This window comes from Cucurbita moschata, unplaced genomic scaffold (assembly GCF_002738365.1).
Source record: "Cucurbita moschata cultivar Rifu unplaced genomic scaffold, Cmos_1.0 Cmo_Scf00051, whole genome shotgun sequence".
Taxonomy (NCBI): Eukaryota; Viridiplantae; Streptophyta; class Magnoliopsida; order Cucurbitales; family Cucurbitaceae; genus Cucurbita; species Cucurbita moschata.
In genome coordinates, this window is record NW_019268567.1 from 537,418 (window position 1) to 552,082 (window position 14,665).

General features: G+C 35.2%; 2 protein-coding genes across 4 annotated transcripts; both read left to right on the top strand.

The window, feature by feature from the left end:
- The first annotated feature begins 4,264 nt into the window (after positions 1-4,264).
- Positions 4,265-8,098, top strand: LOC111436061 (phosphoribosylamine--glycine ligase-like). 2 transcript variants are annotated; one of them, XM_023073751.1, is made up of 6 exons: positions 4,265-4,509; positions 4,595-4,695; positions 4,855-5,173; positions 5,259-5,632; positions 5,962-6,492; positions 7,534-8,098. In XM_023073751.1, exons 3-6 carry the CDS (start codon positions 4,894-4,896, stop codon positions 7,945-7,947), a joined length of 1,599 nt encoding a protein of 532 aa, XP_022929519.1. In that variant the 5' UTR covers positions 4,265-4,509; positions 4,595-4,695; positions 4,855-4,893; the 3' UTR covers positions 7,948-8,098. The 2 variants fall into 2 exon arrangements, with proteins under 2 accessions (XP_022929519.1, XP_022929518.1); XM_023073750.1 differs by lacking the exon at positions 4,595-4,695.
- A 789-nt stretch (positions 8,099-8,887) lies between these two features.
- On the top strand, positions 8,888-12,141 carry LOC111436060 (pentatricopeptide repeat-containing protein At1g10270-like). 2 transcript variants are annotated; one of them, XM_023073748.1, is made up of 2 exons: positions 8,888-11,362; positions 11,554-12,141. In XM_023073748.1, exon 1 carries the CDS (start codon positions 8,995-8,997, stop codon positions 11,212-11,214), a length of 2,220 nt encoding a protein of 739 aa, XP_022929516.1. In that variant the 5' UTR covers positions 8,888-8,994; the 3' UTR covers positions 11,215-11,362; positions 11,554-12,141. The 2 variants fall into 2 exon arrangements, with proteins under 2 accessions (XP_022929516.1, XP_022929517.1); XM_023073749.1 differs by having other exon boundaries at positions 11,716-12,141.
- The last annotated feature ends 2,524 nt before the right edge of the window (positions 12,142-14,665 follow it).

Consider the following 14,665-nt stretch of genomic DNA (forward strand, 5'->3'; position numbering starts at 1 on the left):
TTTTTTTTTTTTTTTTTTTTTTTTTTTTTTTTTTTTTTTATATTAGATAATGATAAAATTCGCTTTGTGGGGATCTTTTGTGCTCTTCCTTCTCAACCAACTTTCCTCTTGTGATTCACTCTTTTGGAAGATGGAAAAAAAGTGGGAAAAAGAATGTTTTATTTTGCAAACAAAAAAAAAAAAGTAAAACATTTATTTATTCATTTTTAGACCTTTATTTAAATTTTGTAATTTAATTTCATTATATATTTAAAAAAAAATCACTTTCTAAATCAAAGAGTTGTTCAAAAAATAAATAATAAAAAAAATATATCAAATATGAAATTAAATAAAAGTGAAAATATGTATTTAGAATTATATATTAAGTTCAATCCATAAAATAATTTTCATTTATTTGAATTCAATTCAACTCAAATAAGTTCATAACTTAACTCAAATCGTGACAAGTTGAATTGGGTTGATCGAATTTTTTGGGTTATTAAATTTTTTGAACAACATGTCAACTTTGTTAATTTGATTGTTGCCGATGTTACTCACCATTGTTGCTACATCTCCTCGTCACATCAGCCGCCATTTACCATCGATGAGGAACCAAGTGTTCTTCGTTTGTAGCAATTCAAATACGAGACCTAGAGAGTAAACATTCAAGGTCATGCCATTTAGAATTATTTTTTAAATTCCGGCAAGTACTATTGATATGAATCCAACAACTGATCACGTGCATGTACCCGAACGAGCAATTATAAGAAGCAATACAAAAAAGATTCAAGTATCAAATCGAGAAAATAATGGTGTGGCTGATATTGGAAAGTGACTAGAAGACTTTACTTTGGTAGTTGAACTACAATTTATGAATTGTCTTATATTCTTCGATTTATATTTAATAGCATTTATTAATAGTTTGTATGAATTGCCTTATATTCTTCAATTTGTATTTAATAGCATTTATTAACATTCTATTAGTGGTTGGTGGCTGAACTTTATTTTGTTAGGGTTGTCTTTTGGGCCTATTTAAAGACATGTAATACTCATGTTTGGGAGATTTTGGTTGAATACAGAAAAAACCTTTGTGTTTTCTTGATACCGTTTTGGTGTTATTCTTTTTCAAACCTTGCTTTAGTTTTGATGTTTAAACCGATTCATTGAATTAGTTTTGATCAAGCTAATTCTGGAGTGAATTGTCTTGGTATCTAAGAGTGACCATCATAGATTCCAAGTTCGATCTAAGAGTCATTCATCTTCTAACCAGCTCTTGGTTGGAATCAATCCGTTAAGTTAGCTTTCTCTGTGAGCGTTTTGCAAGGATTTTAGAAGGACCTCTAGCTTTGCAAATTCCAGCATTGTAGGCGCTTATCAACTATCCTCTTTGGTTCGTAACCATTACTACGGTTATATAAATAATAAGAAAAATTACACTTTGGGTCCATAAGTTCAAGTTTAGCAACATTTCGATCGCTAAATTTTCAAGTTCGACATTTTAACCTCTAACTTTTATTTTTATTAACAATTTTTTAGAACATGTCTTCCATTTTTTTTTATTACTAACATAAAATTCATGTAATATATATTTTAAAAAAAATTATATATATATATATAGTTGTGAGGATCATACGATTATTTTATTACTAACAAAAAATTCATGTATTCCTCACAACCTTTCGTTTTCGGGTTGGGTCATAGGATTATTTAAAAAAAAAAAAACATACTTATTTGTTGTACATATTACATTAATAATTAAAAAAATCTTATAAAACCAAATATTAAACATTCACAAGTCACAATGTATAACTAAAATTAATTATAAACGTCAAATACGTTATGTTTTAAATGACAAAATGACTATAATTCAATGACTAAGATATTCACGGACTCCCAACCGATCTAAAAAAATGTTAAGTAAATTTGGATTTTAAATAATTAATAAAAAAAATTATAAAGAAATAAGTAAATTTATAGATGAAAATATAAAATGCAAAATTTAAGGTACTATAATATTTAGCGTCAAAATATAATTTGAGTATTGTTTTATTTACTTTTATATTTTCAAATATCTAAATTTAATTGGATTAATAAATTTTAAGTTTTTTAAAACAATTTTTTAAAATCATTTTCTCTTTAAATTTTACAAAATTATTTCACATGTCTTCTAAATTATAATAATATAATATTATTTAGGGATTAAATGAAAATTTTAAAATGTGGGACCCACATTTAATTGGAATAAACGAGAAACCCACGTTATTATTATGATCTTTACTCAAATTATAATTGGAATAAATTTTGAGAATATTATTTTCATAAATTATTCCCCTAAAAAATTAAGATATTATTCCTTATTTATTTACTTTTCACAATTTGTTCCCTAATTTTTATTTATTTTCATATTATTCTAATTCTCGTTTTTTTTTCCCAATTTCCACCTCATTTTATTACAATTTTATTGGATAAAATCTTATATATATTAAACATGTAAACAGAAATAGAAAATATATTTTAATTATGTGGTATATTATTTATTTAATGTATTATTAATTTAAAATATATTTTAATTATGTGGTATATTATTTATTTAATGTATTTTAATATATGTTAAATTAATAATACATTCGTATTTTGCTTTCCATGAAAATTACTAATATTTTATTTTAAAAATACTCTTAAACTTTCGTTAAAATACTTAAACTTATAAAAATACTCTTAAACTATTTACAAAATTAAAAAATTATATTAATTTGATAACCTCGAATGTAATCATTACTACTTTATTTTAAAAATACTCGCGAATATTTTAAAGTAATATTAATATTTTTCTAAAAATATTTATTCTATCAATTTTATTCATACGTCGTTTTCTTTGGACTTTCTATCGTTTCAACTAAATCAAGATTTGAATTAGAGGAATAAAATTTAAGATAATTCAAAGTAAAATAGGATTATAATATTATTTTATATATTAAAAGATATAATCAGAACCGACTGATAAACCTCTCCTTGTATATTTTTTTATGATACTGGAAAAAAAATATCTAGAAATAAAAGGCTTGAAAATTAAATAATTAAATAAATTATTTTCAACAATTCTATTACATTATTTAATTAAATAATTAATTATTATTAGTTATTTTACTTTTATTAAGTTAGAATATTGAAATAATTTTAACTAATTAAAATTTAATTTAATTTTAATTATTATACCGTTTTGAGTTTATTCTGTAATAAATTTTAATAATTATATATATATATATATATACTTATAAATTTCATACTATTATAATAATTTATAAATAAAATAGTTAAAATAATTAAAAAAGATGCATAAAATAATTATTACAATAGAATATTTACTTTTTACTGATGGTAGTTTATTATTAACCATTATAATTGTAACGACCCAGATCCAGATCTTGTGTTCTTTGTGCTTTCTCTTACGGGCTTTCTCTCACGGCTTTAAAACGTACCTGTTAGGGAAAGGTTTTCACACCCTCATAAATGGTGGTTTGTTCTACTCTCCAACCGATGTGGGACATCACAATGCGTCCTTACTGGCACTATAACCACATAATGGACAAGAACACTATTGTCGACTTTGAAGCTACCCACAACTTCATGACAAATACCGAAATGAAACACTTGAACGTTTCAAACCCCTTTTCCTTGCTTACCTATGTAATTAGGTTTTTACTAACCTTATCGTGTCAATACGGGGGTTTATAACCCTTCACTAAAATCATGTCTACGCATACATGACAAAAAATGTACTATAGAGGATGTGACTAGTTGTCAATTCTTCATACCCGATTATATACTATGAAAATTGTGGTTGTTCTTATTCGTTTTTAGTCTATAATATTGCTTTCTTTCGAATTATTCTCTAACGCATTTCCTCGCTCACGTGCTATAAAACATTTTTTTGTCAGATGTGACTCAAGTTTTCATCATACGTCAAGCTGGTCAACAAAATTCGATTTTCACACGGTTGACTTTTTCGTTAAGTTAAAACAAGTATTGCACAGTCGCTGTACGGGATTCTACACACTTGGGCACACATTCACAAACTTGAGCGACCGTGCTTCAATCGATGCATCTATCTCATTAACACATGTATGTAGGCATACATACATAACACATACATACATACATACATACATATATATACACACACATATACATATATACATACATATACATACATATGTATCTATATACATACATACATACATATGTATATATAGTTGTGAGGAATCAAATTTAGGCAAAATCCTTCATCTCCTTTTTCTCACCCTTTTATTCATTGTCCCTTCCATTCTCGCCGCAGCCAATTCACCGGCCTATTTTTCCGTCTAAACCTCGCCGCCTGAGAATTTTCCGGCTCTTTGAAGGGGAAAAAAATTCCTACGCTTACTAAGAAATCCGAAGAAGCTCTGAACCTGCAGTGGTTCACTGTTTTCTCTTCGATTTTCTTCTTCAACATTTCACTCTCTGTTTCTCCCTTGAATCTTTACGAAAAAGGTCAGTTGTGTTCTTAATCTCAATCTATGTTTCAACTTTCGGTTACAAATGATTATAATAAGTAATGACGGAAAAATCTGTACAGCTCCCTTCGCCATCCACAGTTTCTTGTTTCTAATTGCAACAAAAACCAGTGGACTAACCCACTGGATTGTGAAAGAAATCGATTCTCCGAAGCACGATTTTGTATATTTTAGTATTTTCTCTTTCATATCTTGTGCGCCTTTTCTGTTTGAGGTCGTTTTCGTATTGAAATTTTCAATTATATAGGGATAAGGAAAATTGTCCACGGTTCTTAGCTTTGATTTGAACTCCATTGCATAAATTTCTTGCTCATCTCTGCAGTTTTAGGGTCGATTTTGAAAGAGAAAGTTATTGAGAGAAATGTCTTGCACCACTCTTAGCCTTGGAGGAGGATCATTCAAGTTTTGTAGCATTGATAGGGGCAGCCAGATAAAGAATCATCTCCGATTCTCTAATGGGTTTGTGCGCAATGGACGATGCAATTTAGTCTGTAACTCTGCAATTTCTTTCTCCCCCCTTAGCTTCAATTCTCTTCCACCTCAGGATTTTCAATTCCACCATCGTTCACGTTTCTCCTCACATGTCATTAACTGTTCTACTTTTAACTCAGAGGCGTCAATCTCTTCTAATAAGGCAAATGGTAATTTGGGGTCCTTGGAAAATTGGTCTTGTTTGGATGATTTTAGAGTTTTTTATGGAAATTGTTGTTTGAAACTTACTTGCAGATGAACGAGTTATTGTATTGGTGATTGGTGGAGGAGGGAGAGAACATGCGCTTTGCTATGCACTGAAGCGCTCTCCTTCCTGTGATGCTGTGTTCTGTGCACCAGGCAATGCCGGGATTTCGAGCTCGGGCGATGCCACTTGTATTCCTGACCTCCATATCGACGACAGTGCTGCTGTCATTTCCTTCTGTCGAAAATGGAATGTAGGATTGGTTGTTGTAGGCCCTGAGGCACCTCTTGTTGCAGGGCTTGCAAATGATTTAGTGAAGGCTGGGATTCCTACTTTTGGCCCCTCCTCTGAGGCTGCTGCTTTGGAAGGCTCCAAAAATTTCATGAAGCGTTTGTGTGATAAATATGGAATCCCCACCGCAAAGGTTTGTTTTTGTTGTTCTTGGCTCTGTACCTTAAACTTGTTTGCTTAGTTCCTAGCCTAACTTTGGTATTCAATAACTTTCTAATTGAGTTTTCGTCATGTAAAACTGAAAATTCTTTCATGTCTCCTCGGATCGAATTGGGGTGTGGATAATCTCAGGGATTGATTGATCAAGGGATGAGTTCGATACTCTTCCGCCCGCTATGAAAAGAAATAGGCACATCATGAAAACTTAGTATAATGTTTGATCTTGGCTTTGCAACATTAATGAGAATTGAAGAACATTAATGAGATCTGACTAACCTTTGTCACATGGATTACTTGGTACAGTATCAATCCTTTACAGACCCTTCTGCTGCAAAGCAATATATTCAAGAACAAGGCGCCCCGATAGTCATCAAAGCAGATGGATTGGCTGCTGGAAAAGGAGTTATTGTCGCTACGACATTGGAGGAGGCGTATGAAGCTGTTGATGCAATGCTTGTGAAGGGTGCTTTTGGTTCGGCCGGTGGTTGTGTCGTTGTGGAAGAATACCTAGAAGGAGAAGAAGCTTCCTTTTTTGCTCTTGTAGATGGAGAGAATGCCATACCCCTAGAATCTGCCCAGGATCATAAAAGAGTAGGGGACGGTGACACGGGACCTAATACAGGTGGTATGGGCGCTTACTCCCCAGCTCCTATCATAACAAGGGAGCTTCAAAGGATAGTCATGGAGTCTATAATTCTACCTACGGTAAAAGGAATGGCAGAAGAGGGTTGCAGGTTTGTTGGGGTTTTGTTTGCTGGCCTTATGATTGAGAAGAAGTCTGGCTTGCCAAAGTTGATTGAATACAACGTACGCTTTGGGGATCCGGAGTGTCAGGTTAGTCGACTCGCATTGAACTTGTTTGCTTGTAATTTGACAATGTGTGCTTGCAGATACATTCCAATGTAGAATGAGTTCATGAAATGACTAACTTGTGGCCAGTGAGTTTTGTTAGATTCTTGACTAGAGCCCTTTCTTGTAGTTCGATTCGTTTTTGTGAGCTTTTCGTTTTTGTATGCTGGCGTATTCTTCCATTTCTTCTGAAGTCGGGTTTTTTCATGTAATGGCCCAAGTTCTTTCGGGCTTCCCCTCAAAAAACGCATGTGCTAAGGAGAGGTTTCCACACCCTTATAATGAATGCGTCGTTCCCCTCTCCGACCGATGTAGGATCTCATATTTCATGACAGAAGATACTAACTTGTAGATAGTCAAGGGAAAAGTACAAAAGAAACTGTCAGGGAATAGCGACAATAATCCTCTTTGGACTTTCCCTTACGGGCTTCCCCTCAAGGTTTTTAAAACGCGTTTGCTAGGGAGAGGTTTCCACACCCTTATAAAGAATGTTTCGTTCTCCTCCCCAACCGATGGGGGATCTCACAATCCAACCCCCTTCGGGGCCTAGCGTCCTCGCTGGCGCTCGTTCCTCTCTCACCCCCAATCCACCCCCTTCCGGGCCAGTGTCCTCACTGGCACACCGCCCGGTGTCCACTCCCCTTCGGGATTCAGTCTCCTCGCTGGCGCAGTGCTCGGTGTCTAGCTGTGATACCATTTGTAACAATTCAAGCCTACCACTAGCAGATATTGTCCTCTTTGGATTTTCCCTTTCGAGTTTTCCCTCAAGGTTTTTAAAACACATTTGCTAGAGAGGTTTTCACACCCTTATAAAGAATGTTTCGTTCCCCTCCCCAACCGACATGGGATCTAGGTCACAAAAGATACACAAAGAAGAATGGAGAGACGATGATGATATAAGAACTGAAATGGGACATAGCAAGAGGTCAAGAGTAGTACAGGTTTCTTGTGAGAACTATCACCTTTTGTGTAGCCTTGTTCTTGCTATGTTCCTGATCATAAACCTCTGGTCTTGATGTAAAACAGGTGCTGATGGTTAGGTTGGAATCAGACCTTGCAAAAGTTCTTCTTGCAACATGTAGAGGAGAGCTAACTGGGGTTTCACTGGATTGGTCCCCGGGGTCTTCGATGGTGGTCGTGATGGCGAGCAAGGGCTATCCTGGGGCGTACGAGAAGGGAACTATGATTCAAAACCTCGAAGAAGCAGAGGTCGTTGCTCCATCTGTTAAGATATTTCATGCTGGCACTTCCTCCGACTCCGAAGGCAACTTCATTGCTGTTGGCGGGCGTGTTCTTGGGGTCGCTGCAAAAGGCAAAAACATCGAAGAGGCACGGGACAGAGCATACCAAGCAGTCGAGGAAATCCGTTGGTCGGGTGGGTTCTACAGGAAGGATATAGGGTGGAGAGCTCTAGAAAAGCAATTTTCTTTGCAGGAATAATGCACAAGTTTGAGAATTATTAGGAACATGTATGAGTTCACGTCTTCGTGAATAAGTTCTCACTTGTTTCTTCAGCTGTTGGGGGAAACTATCTGTTGTATAAAAACTAATGATGAATGTTCTTGAGCTTCAGCCATTGCTTTCCCTTCAATCCATTCATGTAATCTCGGATCGCCATCGATCCCGTTCATGCTATTTTGATAATTATGCTTTTCAAAATATTTATTGTTAGAAAACCCGACTCTCCACTGCTTTGACTGTGATCATTCTTTAAATTAGCCGATGTGGGACTTTCATCCAACACCTCTCCTCAAACAGTACCGGACTTTCATCCAACACCTCCCCTTAGTTGAGGCTGGACTCCTTTCTCTTTTGGAGTCTGTCATTTTTTACTATGCCTTCTAGGAGCCGACTCCTTTTTCTTTTGGAGTGTTTAGGGCATGACTCTGATACCATATTAGATGAACACGACTCTCTACAATGGTATGATATTGTCCTCTTTGAGTATAAGCTCTCGTGGGTTTGCTTTGGGCTTCCCCGAAAGGCCTCGTACCAATGGAGATTGTATTCCTCGATTTTACCCATGATCATTCCCTAAATTAAACAGGTGAAAGGTTGAACTTTGAATTTTTTTTTTTTTTTTGGTTAAAAGAATTCAATTTTCATAAATAAATTTGTAAATATATTCACATTGGGTCTATTTTTTAATAAAATTTGTTGCATTTAACTCCCTTGATCTATGATTTATTGACATTTAAAAATCTAAAATAATATTTTATGGTTTATTAAGAATTAAAAAATTTAAGTAATATTTTATGTTTTTTTTTTTTAGAAATTCATTTTTAATTGTATAATACTTATGTGCCAAAAAAAAAAAAAAATAATAATAATAATAAAATTGCATAATAAACCAATATAAAACGCCAGCTATCTTCTTCACCAAGCACTGAAATGTTCCAAATCCCTCTCTTTTCTAGGGTTTAACCAGTTCTTCACCTCTCCTCCTCCTTGTTCCGGCGGCTTCCGCTCTCTCTCCGCCGTTGAATCATGTCACTTTACCGCCTCCTCCTCCGCTCTTTTCGCCGCTCTTCAACCTCTCCGTCGCATTCCCAAGCTCTGAGTATTGGTCCTCTTAACCACCATTTGCTGTCCCCATTTCCACCGTCCTCTCAAAGTTCTCCTATCTCGCTTCTCCATGCCCGCTCATTTGCTTTTTCCTCTGCCGAAGAGGCTGCTGCCGAAAGACGCCGTAGAAAGCGCCGTCTTCGTATTGAACCTCCTCTCCATGCACTTCGTCGCGACAACTACCCGCCTCCACAGCGTGATCCCAATGCTCCACGTCTTCCTGATTCCACATCCGCTCTTGTGGGACCTCGTCTTAATCTTCACAATCGTGTTCAATCCCTGATTCGTGCTGGAGATCTTGATGCGGCTTCTGCGGTCGCTCGCCACTCTGTGTTTTCGAATACGCGGCCGACGGTTTTCACTTGTAACGCTATTATTGCTGCTATGTACCGGGCCAAGAGGTACAGTGATGCGATTGCACTGTTTCAATTCTTCTTTAATCAGTCGAATATAGTTCCCAATGTTGTGTCGTATAATAACTTGATTAATGCTCATTGCGATGAGGGCCGTGTTGATGTGGGTCTTGAGATTTATCGTCATATTATTGCAAACGCTCCATTTAGTCCCTCGGCAGTGACTTATCGGCATCTAACTAAGGGATTGATTGATTCTGGGAGAATTGGGGAGGCTGTGGATCTTCTGCGGGAAATGTTGAATAAAGGGCATGGGGCTGATTCGTTGGTCTATAATAATTTGATTTCTGGGTTTCTAAATTTGGAGAATTTGGAGAAGGCGAATGAACTGTTTGATGAGTTGAAGGAGAGGTGTTTGGTGTATGATGGAGTTGTGAATGCTACGTTCATGGATTGGTTTTTTAATAGAGGGAAAGAGAAGGAGGCCATGGAATCGTACAAGTCATTGCTTGATAGGCAATTCAAGATGATTCCCGCGACTTGCAATGTGCTGTTGGAAGTTTTGCTTAAACATGGGAAGAAAACGGAGGCTTGGACCTTATTTGATCAGATGTTGGATAACCACACTCCGCCAAATTTTCAAGCAGTCAATTCAGATACATTCAACATAATGGTTAATGAGTGTTTTAAGCTCGGCAAGTTCTCCGAAGCAGTAGAGACTTTCCGGAAGGTGGGAACTCAACCAAAGTCGAGGCCCTTTGCTATGGACGTTGCAGGGTATAATAATATCATCGGTAGGTTTTGTGAGCAGGGAATGATGGGAGATGCTGAGACTTTCTTTGCTGAACTTTGTTCAAAGTCTTTGTCCCCTGATGTCCCAACTCACCGAACGCTAATAGAAGCGTACTTAAAGATTGAGCAGATTGATGATGCATTGAGAGTTTTTAACAGAATGGTCGATGTTGGTTTGCGAGTTGTTGCTAGCTTTGGAAATAGGGTATTTGGAGAATTGATTAAGAACGGCAAGGTAGTTGACTGTGCTCAGATTTTAACAAAAATGGGAGAGAGGGATCCTAAACCAGATCCCACATGCTACGACGTGGTGATCCGAGGACTGTGCAATGAAGGGGCACTGGATGCTAGTCGGGAGTTGCTCGACCAAATAATGAGGTACGGTATTGGTCTCACTCCTACACTTCAGGAATTCGTTAAAGAGGCATTCGTAAAGGCTGGCCGGAGTGAAGAGATTGAAAGACTGCTAAATATGAATAGATGGGGACATGCTCCATATCGCTCCCCCTCTGGACCCCCACGGATATCACAATCGCAGGTACCACCTCAAATGGGACCTCCTCATCCGCCACCTCAAGGACACCCGCCAATGGCCGAACCACATTGGCGACCTTCCATAAACCCTCAAGCGGGAGGAAGTTATGGCCCTTCATCACCTCAAATGACAGGTCCTCAAGGACACCCGCCAATGGCAGAACCACATTGGCGGCCTTCCATAAACCCTCAAGCAGGAGGAAGTTATGCCCCTTCATCACCTCAAATGACAGGTCCTCAAGGACACACGCCAATGGCAGAACCACATTGGCGGCCTTCCATAAACCCTCAAGCGAGAGGAAGTTATGGTCCTTCATCACCTCAAATGACAGGTCCTAAGTATTTTCAATCAGGATCAGCTCAAATGACAAGACCACATCAGCCACCGTTCGATCCGTCGCCAATGGAGGAACAACATCACTCACAACAACCCCCTCAAATAGCTGGCCAGGCGGCAGCTTGATTCTTAGCTTCCTAAGTTATTGGAGGATGCTACTGTCGAATTTTGACTTTGAGCTGACAGGGCAATATGTGATCAATTACATACCACCGCCACCTCCTTGTGCTGCATGTTCCTTCTGTCAGTTCACCTCAAGTGTCTTCCATTCAAGGTATTTTGGTTAGTACAAGGATCTGGTTATACCCATGGTGTCTGTCATAGATATTATGTAGTTACCTGAGATGTTAGGGTAGTTTACCTTGTTACTCTATTTAAACTCACAAATTTATTAATACTATTTTTGATGCACAATAATTTGAAATATCATTACACATTTGTAAGAACGATCTGATCTGAATGCAGGGGCATAGTCTCTGCCTACATCCTAACTATATCGGGAGACTCCAAGAACACAATTTAGTCGGTTTCTATGTATTTTATGGAGAGAATTGGGATATAGTGTTGATCTGGTTAGCAAGCAGGCTTACAAAACTTATTGAATAGTGTAGTACTTGGTGTCTACAGTAATATAAACAGCCAGAGCACGGGTAAGTTCGAGCCACCGTGACCCTATCCGCCAATTCTGGAGCTTAATATCTGGAAGCATTTTGCGACTGTAGCGACGACGCCCATATCGGGTCGGTTCGTCATATGATATTACAAAACTGTGGACAGAATTTGTCAAATACTTGTAGACAGTTTGAAAGTTGTACACTGGGATACTGCTCTCAGTAAACAACATTTTTGCATTTGAGGTTTAGAGCTAGCATTAAAGAAATATAGGAACTCCGGTTTAGGTTAACAAGTGGTGTTACTATTGGTTTTGTTAGATAAATAGTATGAAGTATGAGCGGCACATTCTCTATGACCCCTACTCGTGTCGTGTTTTATGGCTATTTGACGTGTATTATGTTATGTTATGAATTATACCATGAGATGACTATTCTCTGTTATGAATCTTGTGAATTTAATGATATATTTTGCATGAAACCTCGGCAAGTTATGTCATACATACTATGTTAGCATGTTCATTTTAGGTCTATGAAATATTGTTAAGCCAGGTATGTTATTTATTAAAGTTACCTATATGAAAGAACGGAGGTATGGCCCGTATCTTACGTATACGCTATGATCTAAAGATGTAGGGAGCTCATGCATTTTGTGTGTCACGGATACTTCTCCCTTACGATGAGTAAGCGTATGCGTACGCTACAATATTGTGCATACCATGATATTATGCATGCTCTTTTCCATTCAAGACTTTTCCAACCGTGTGAGTTTATGCTAGCTGAAGGCCAGGTCTAAAGATACGAATATGAGCCCACCAAGGGGTCCATGTGCGCATACATCGGTAGTGTGTAGAACAGTAATGCACATCCAAGTTCCGACTGAAAAGTGAGACCAAACCCATGAATGATAATGAAAGGATAGGTCCGAACATGATTGCATGTATTTGTATTTTAAATACGCAAGTCATGTTCTACCCTTTTTTTAAGGTAAAGGCAAGACACTTTTGTATAGATAATCAACATCATCCTCGAGACCATGGAAACGAAGCTGGGCTATTTGCTTTGATGTTTAATTTATTAGTCCTTATGTTAGATCATAGCGCTGCTTATTTTTATATAAATTCATATTATCTATTTTTTTTACTATTTAAGTCTATGACATCATTTATACAATTATTTTCTTGCCTATTTAGACGGATTTATATCTATGAATATGTTAGTTTAGTGGTAGGTGTCAAAATTATATATATAAGTAATTTGATATGATCAAAATTACGTATTTAAAAATCAAATCTTCAGACCCGACTTGCTACAAGTGGTAACATTTGTCGTTTATACCTATGATTAGCGAGATTATAAAAATTATGAATAACATTACTTTGAAAAATGAAGAAAACTCGTGGAAAGAAATTTTAAAATAAAATTGATATGTTAGATTAGTTTCTGATAGCACAATTTATTTCAACTAAAACTTATTAGGTAAGTCCCATAAATTTTATTTATTTCAAAATAGTTGAAAATACTTTTCCCCATATTTAATTTAATTTTATTGTTGAATTTATAGTTCATAAAATAGGTTTTTCTCCAACTCAATTCAACTTTCTATAATTATATAAAATAATAATAATTTAAATTAAATACATGTCACTTATTATTTAATTAATATTATCTACCTCAAATTATTCTTTTTTTAAAATTAAATTCATATTAATGACATTAAATATTAATTAGTTTTTATTTTTAATTATTTTATTTATAGCCGTATATTAAAATTTAATTAGTTTGAACTACAATTATCATCAACATAAATATAGTTCAATCGTTAAAAAAATATTACTTTTTTAATAGTGATTGAAATTTCAAATTTGTATTTCATTAAAAAAGAAAAAAAAAAACTAAATTGTGGAAATTTTAGCTGGCTCACGTGCGAAACATGTGGATAAAGTGTGGGTCCCACTAAATAGTCCACGACATTAAAGACGAGGTTGTTTTTGCTTTTAATTAATGAATTTGTTCGAAATTCAATGGCTTTGGTTAATACAATTCAATGTCTAATTAATGGGTGGGGAAATTTAAAAAATTACTCGTGAATTATTGATGTTGAAATTGTTGACGTTAACTTGTTAATTATTAAAGTTCGTGGATTAGGTGAGAAAAGGACCGACTTTTTGTATCTAACCTTTCGTGGCTTTAATACATCAAAGTTCGGACCAAATGGTCAAGACCGACTTTGGAAATGACAAACTTTCAGTTCTCAATATGATAGAGTTTGGTCGGGTTGAGACAATTTTTAGACTGAATCTAACTGTTCGAGTTATAAAATTTTCAACAAAAATAATATTTATTAAATAATAAACCCAACTGATTTGGATTACTCCAATCATTTATTTAAATTATTTAAATTATTCTTTATAGTTATTTTTAAAAAAATTATCTTCTAAATAATTAAAAAATATTTTTAAGATTTGTGGAAGAATAAATTATAATTTTTTTATATAAATAATTAATGGTGGGAATGTAAAAATATATATTTTAAAATTAATAATAAATTTGAGTGAGTTCGATTCAACCCACCTAAACCACACCGGTTGCTTAAATTTTCAAAACTAAAAAAAAAAAAATGGTCATCAAACAATACGTAATCTTTTGTGTTCTTAAATCAAGATGGTAACTGTAACAACCTAAGTTCACCGCTAGTGGATATTGTCCATTTTAGTCGGTTACGTATCGTAACCAGCCTCATGATTTTAAAATTTGTCTATGTTCTTCTGTCCAAACAAGGTAAGATCTCGCGATATAAAATGGTAAACGTGTTTGGAAACCTCTAAATAGTAGACGCGTTTTAAAATCGTGAGACTGACGACGGTATGTAAGAGAAAAAAACAGTAGACTTTTTTTTTTTTTTTTTTTTTTTTTTTTTTTTTTTTTTTTTTTTTTTTTTTTTTTTTTTTTTTTTTTTTTTTTTT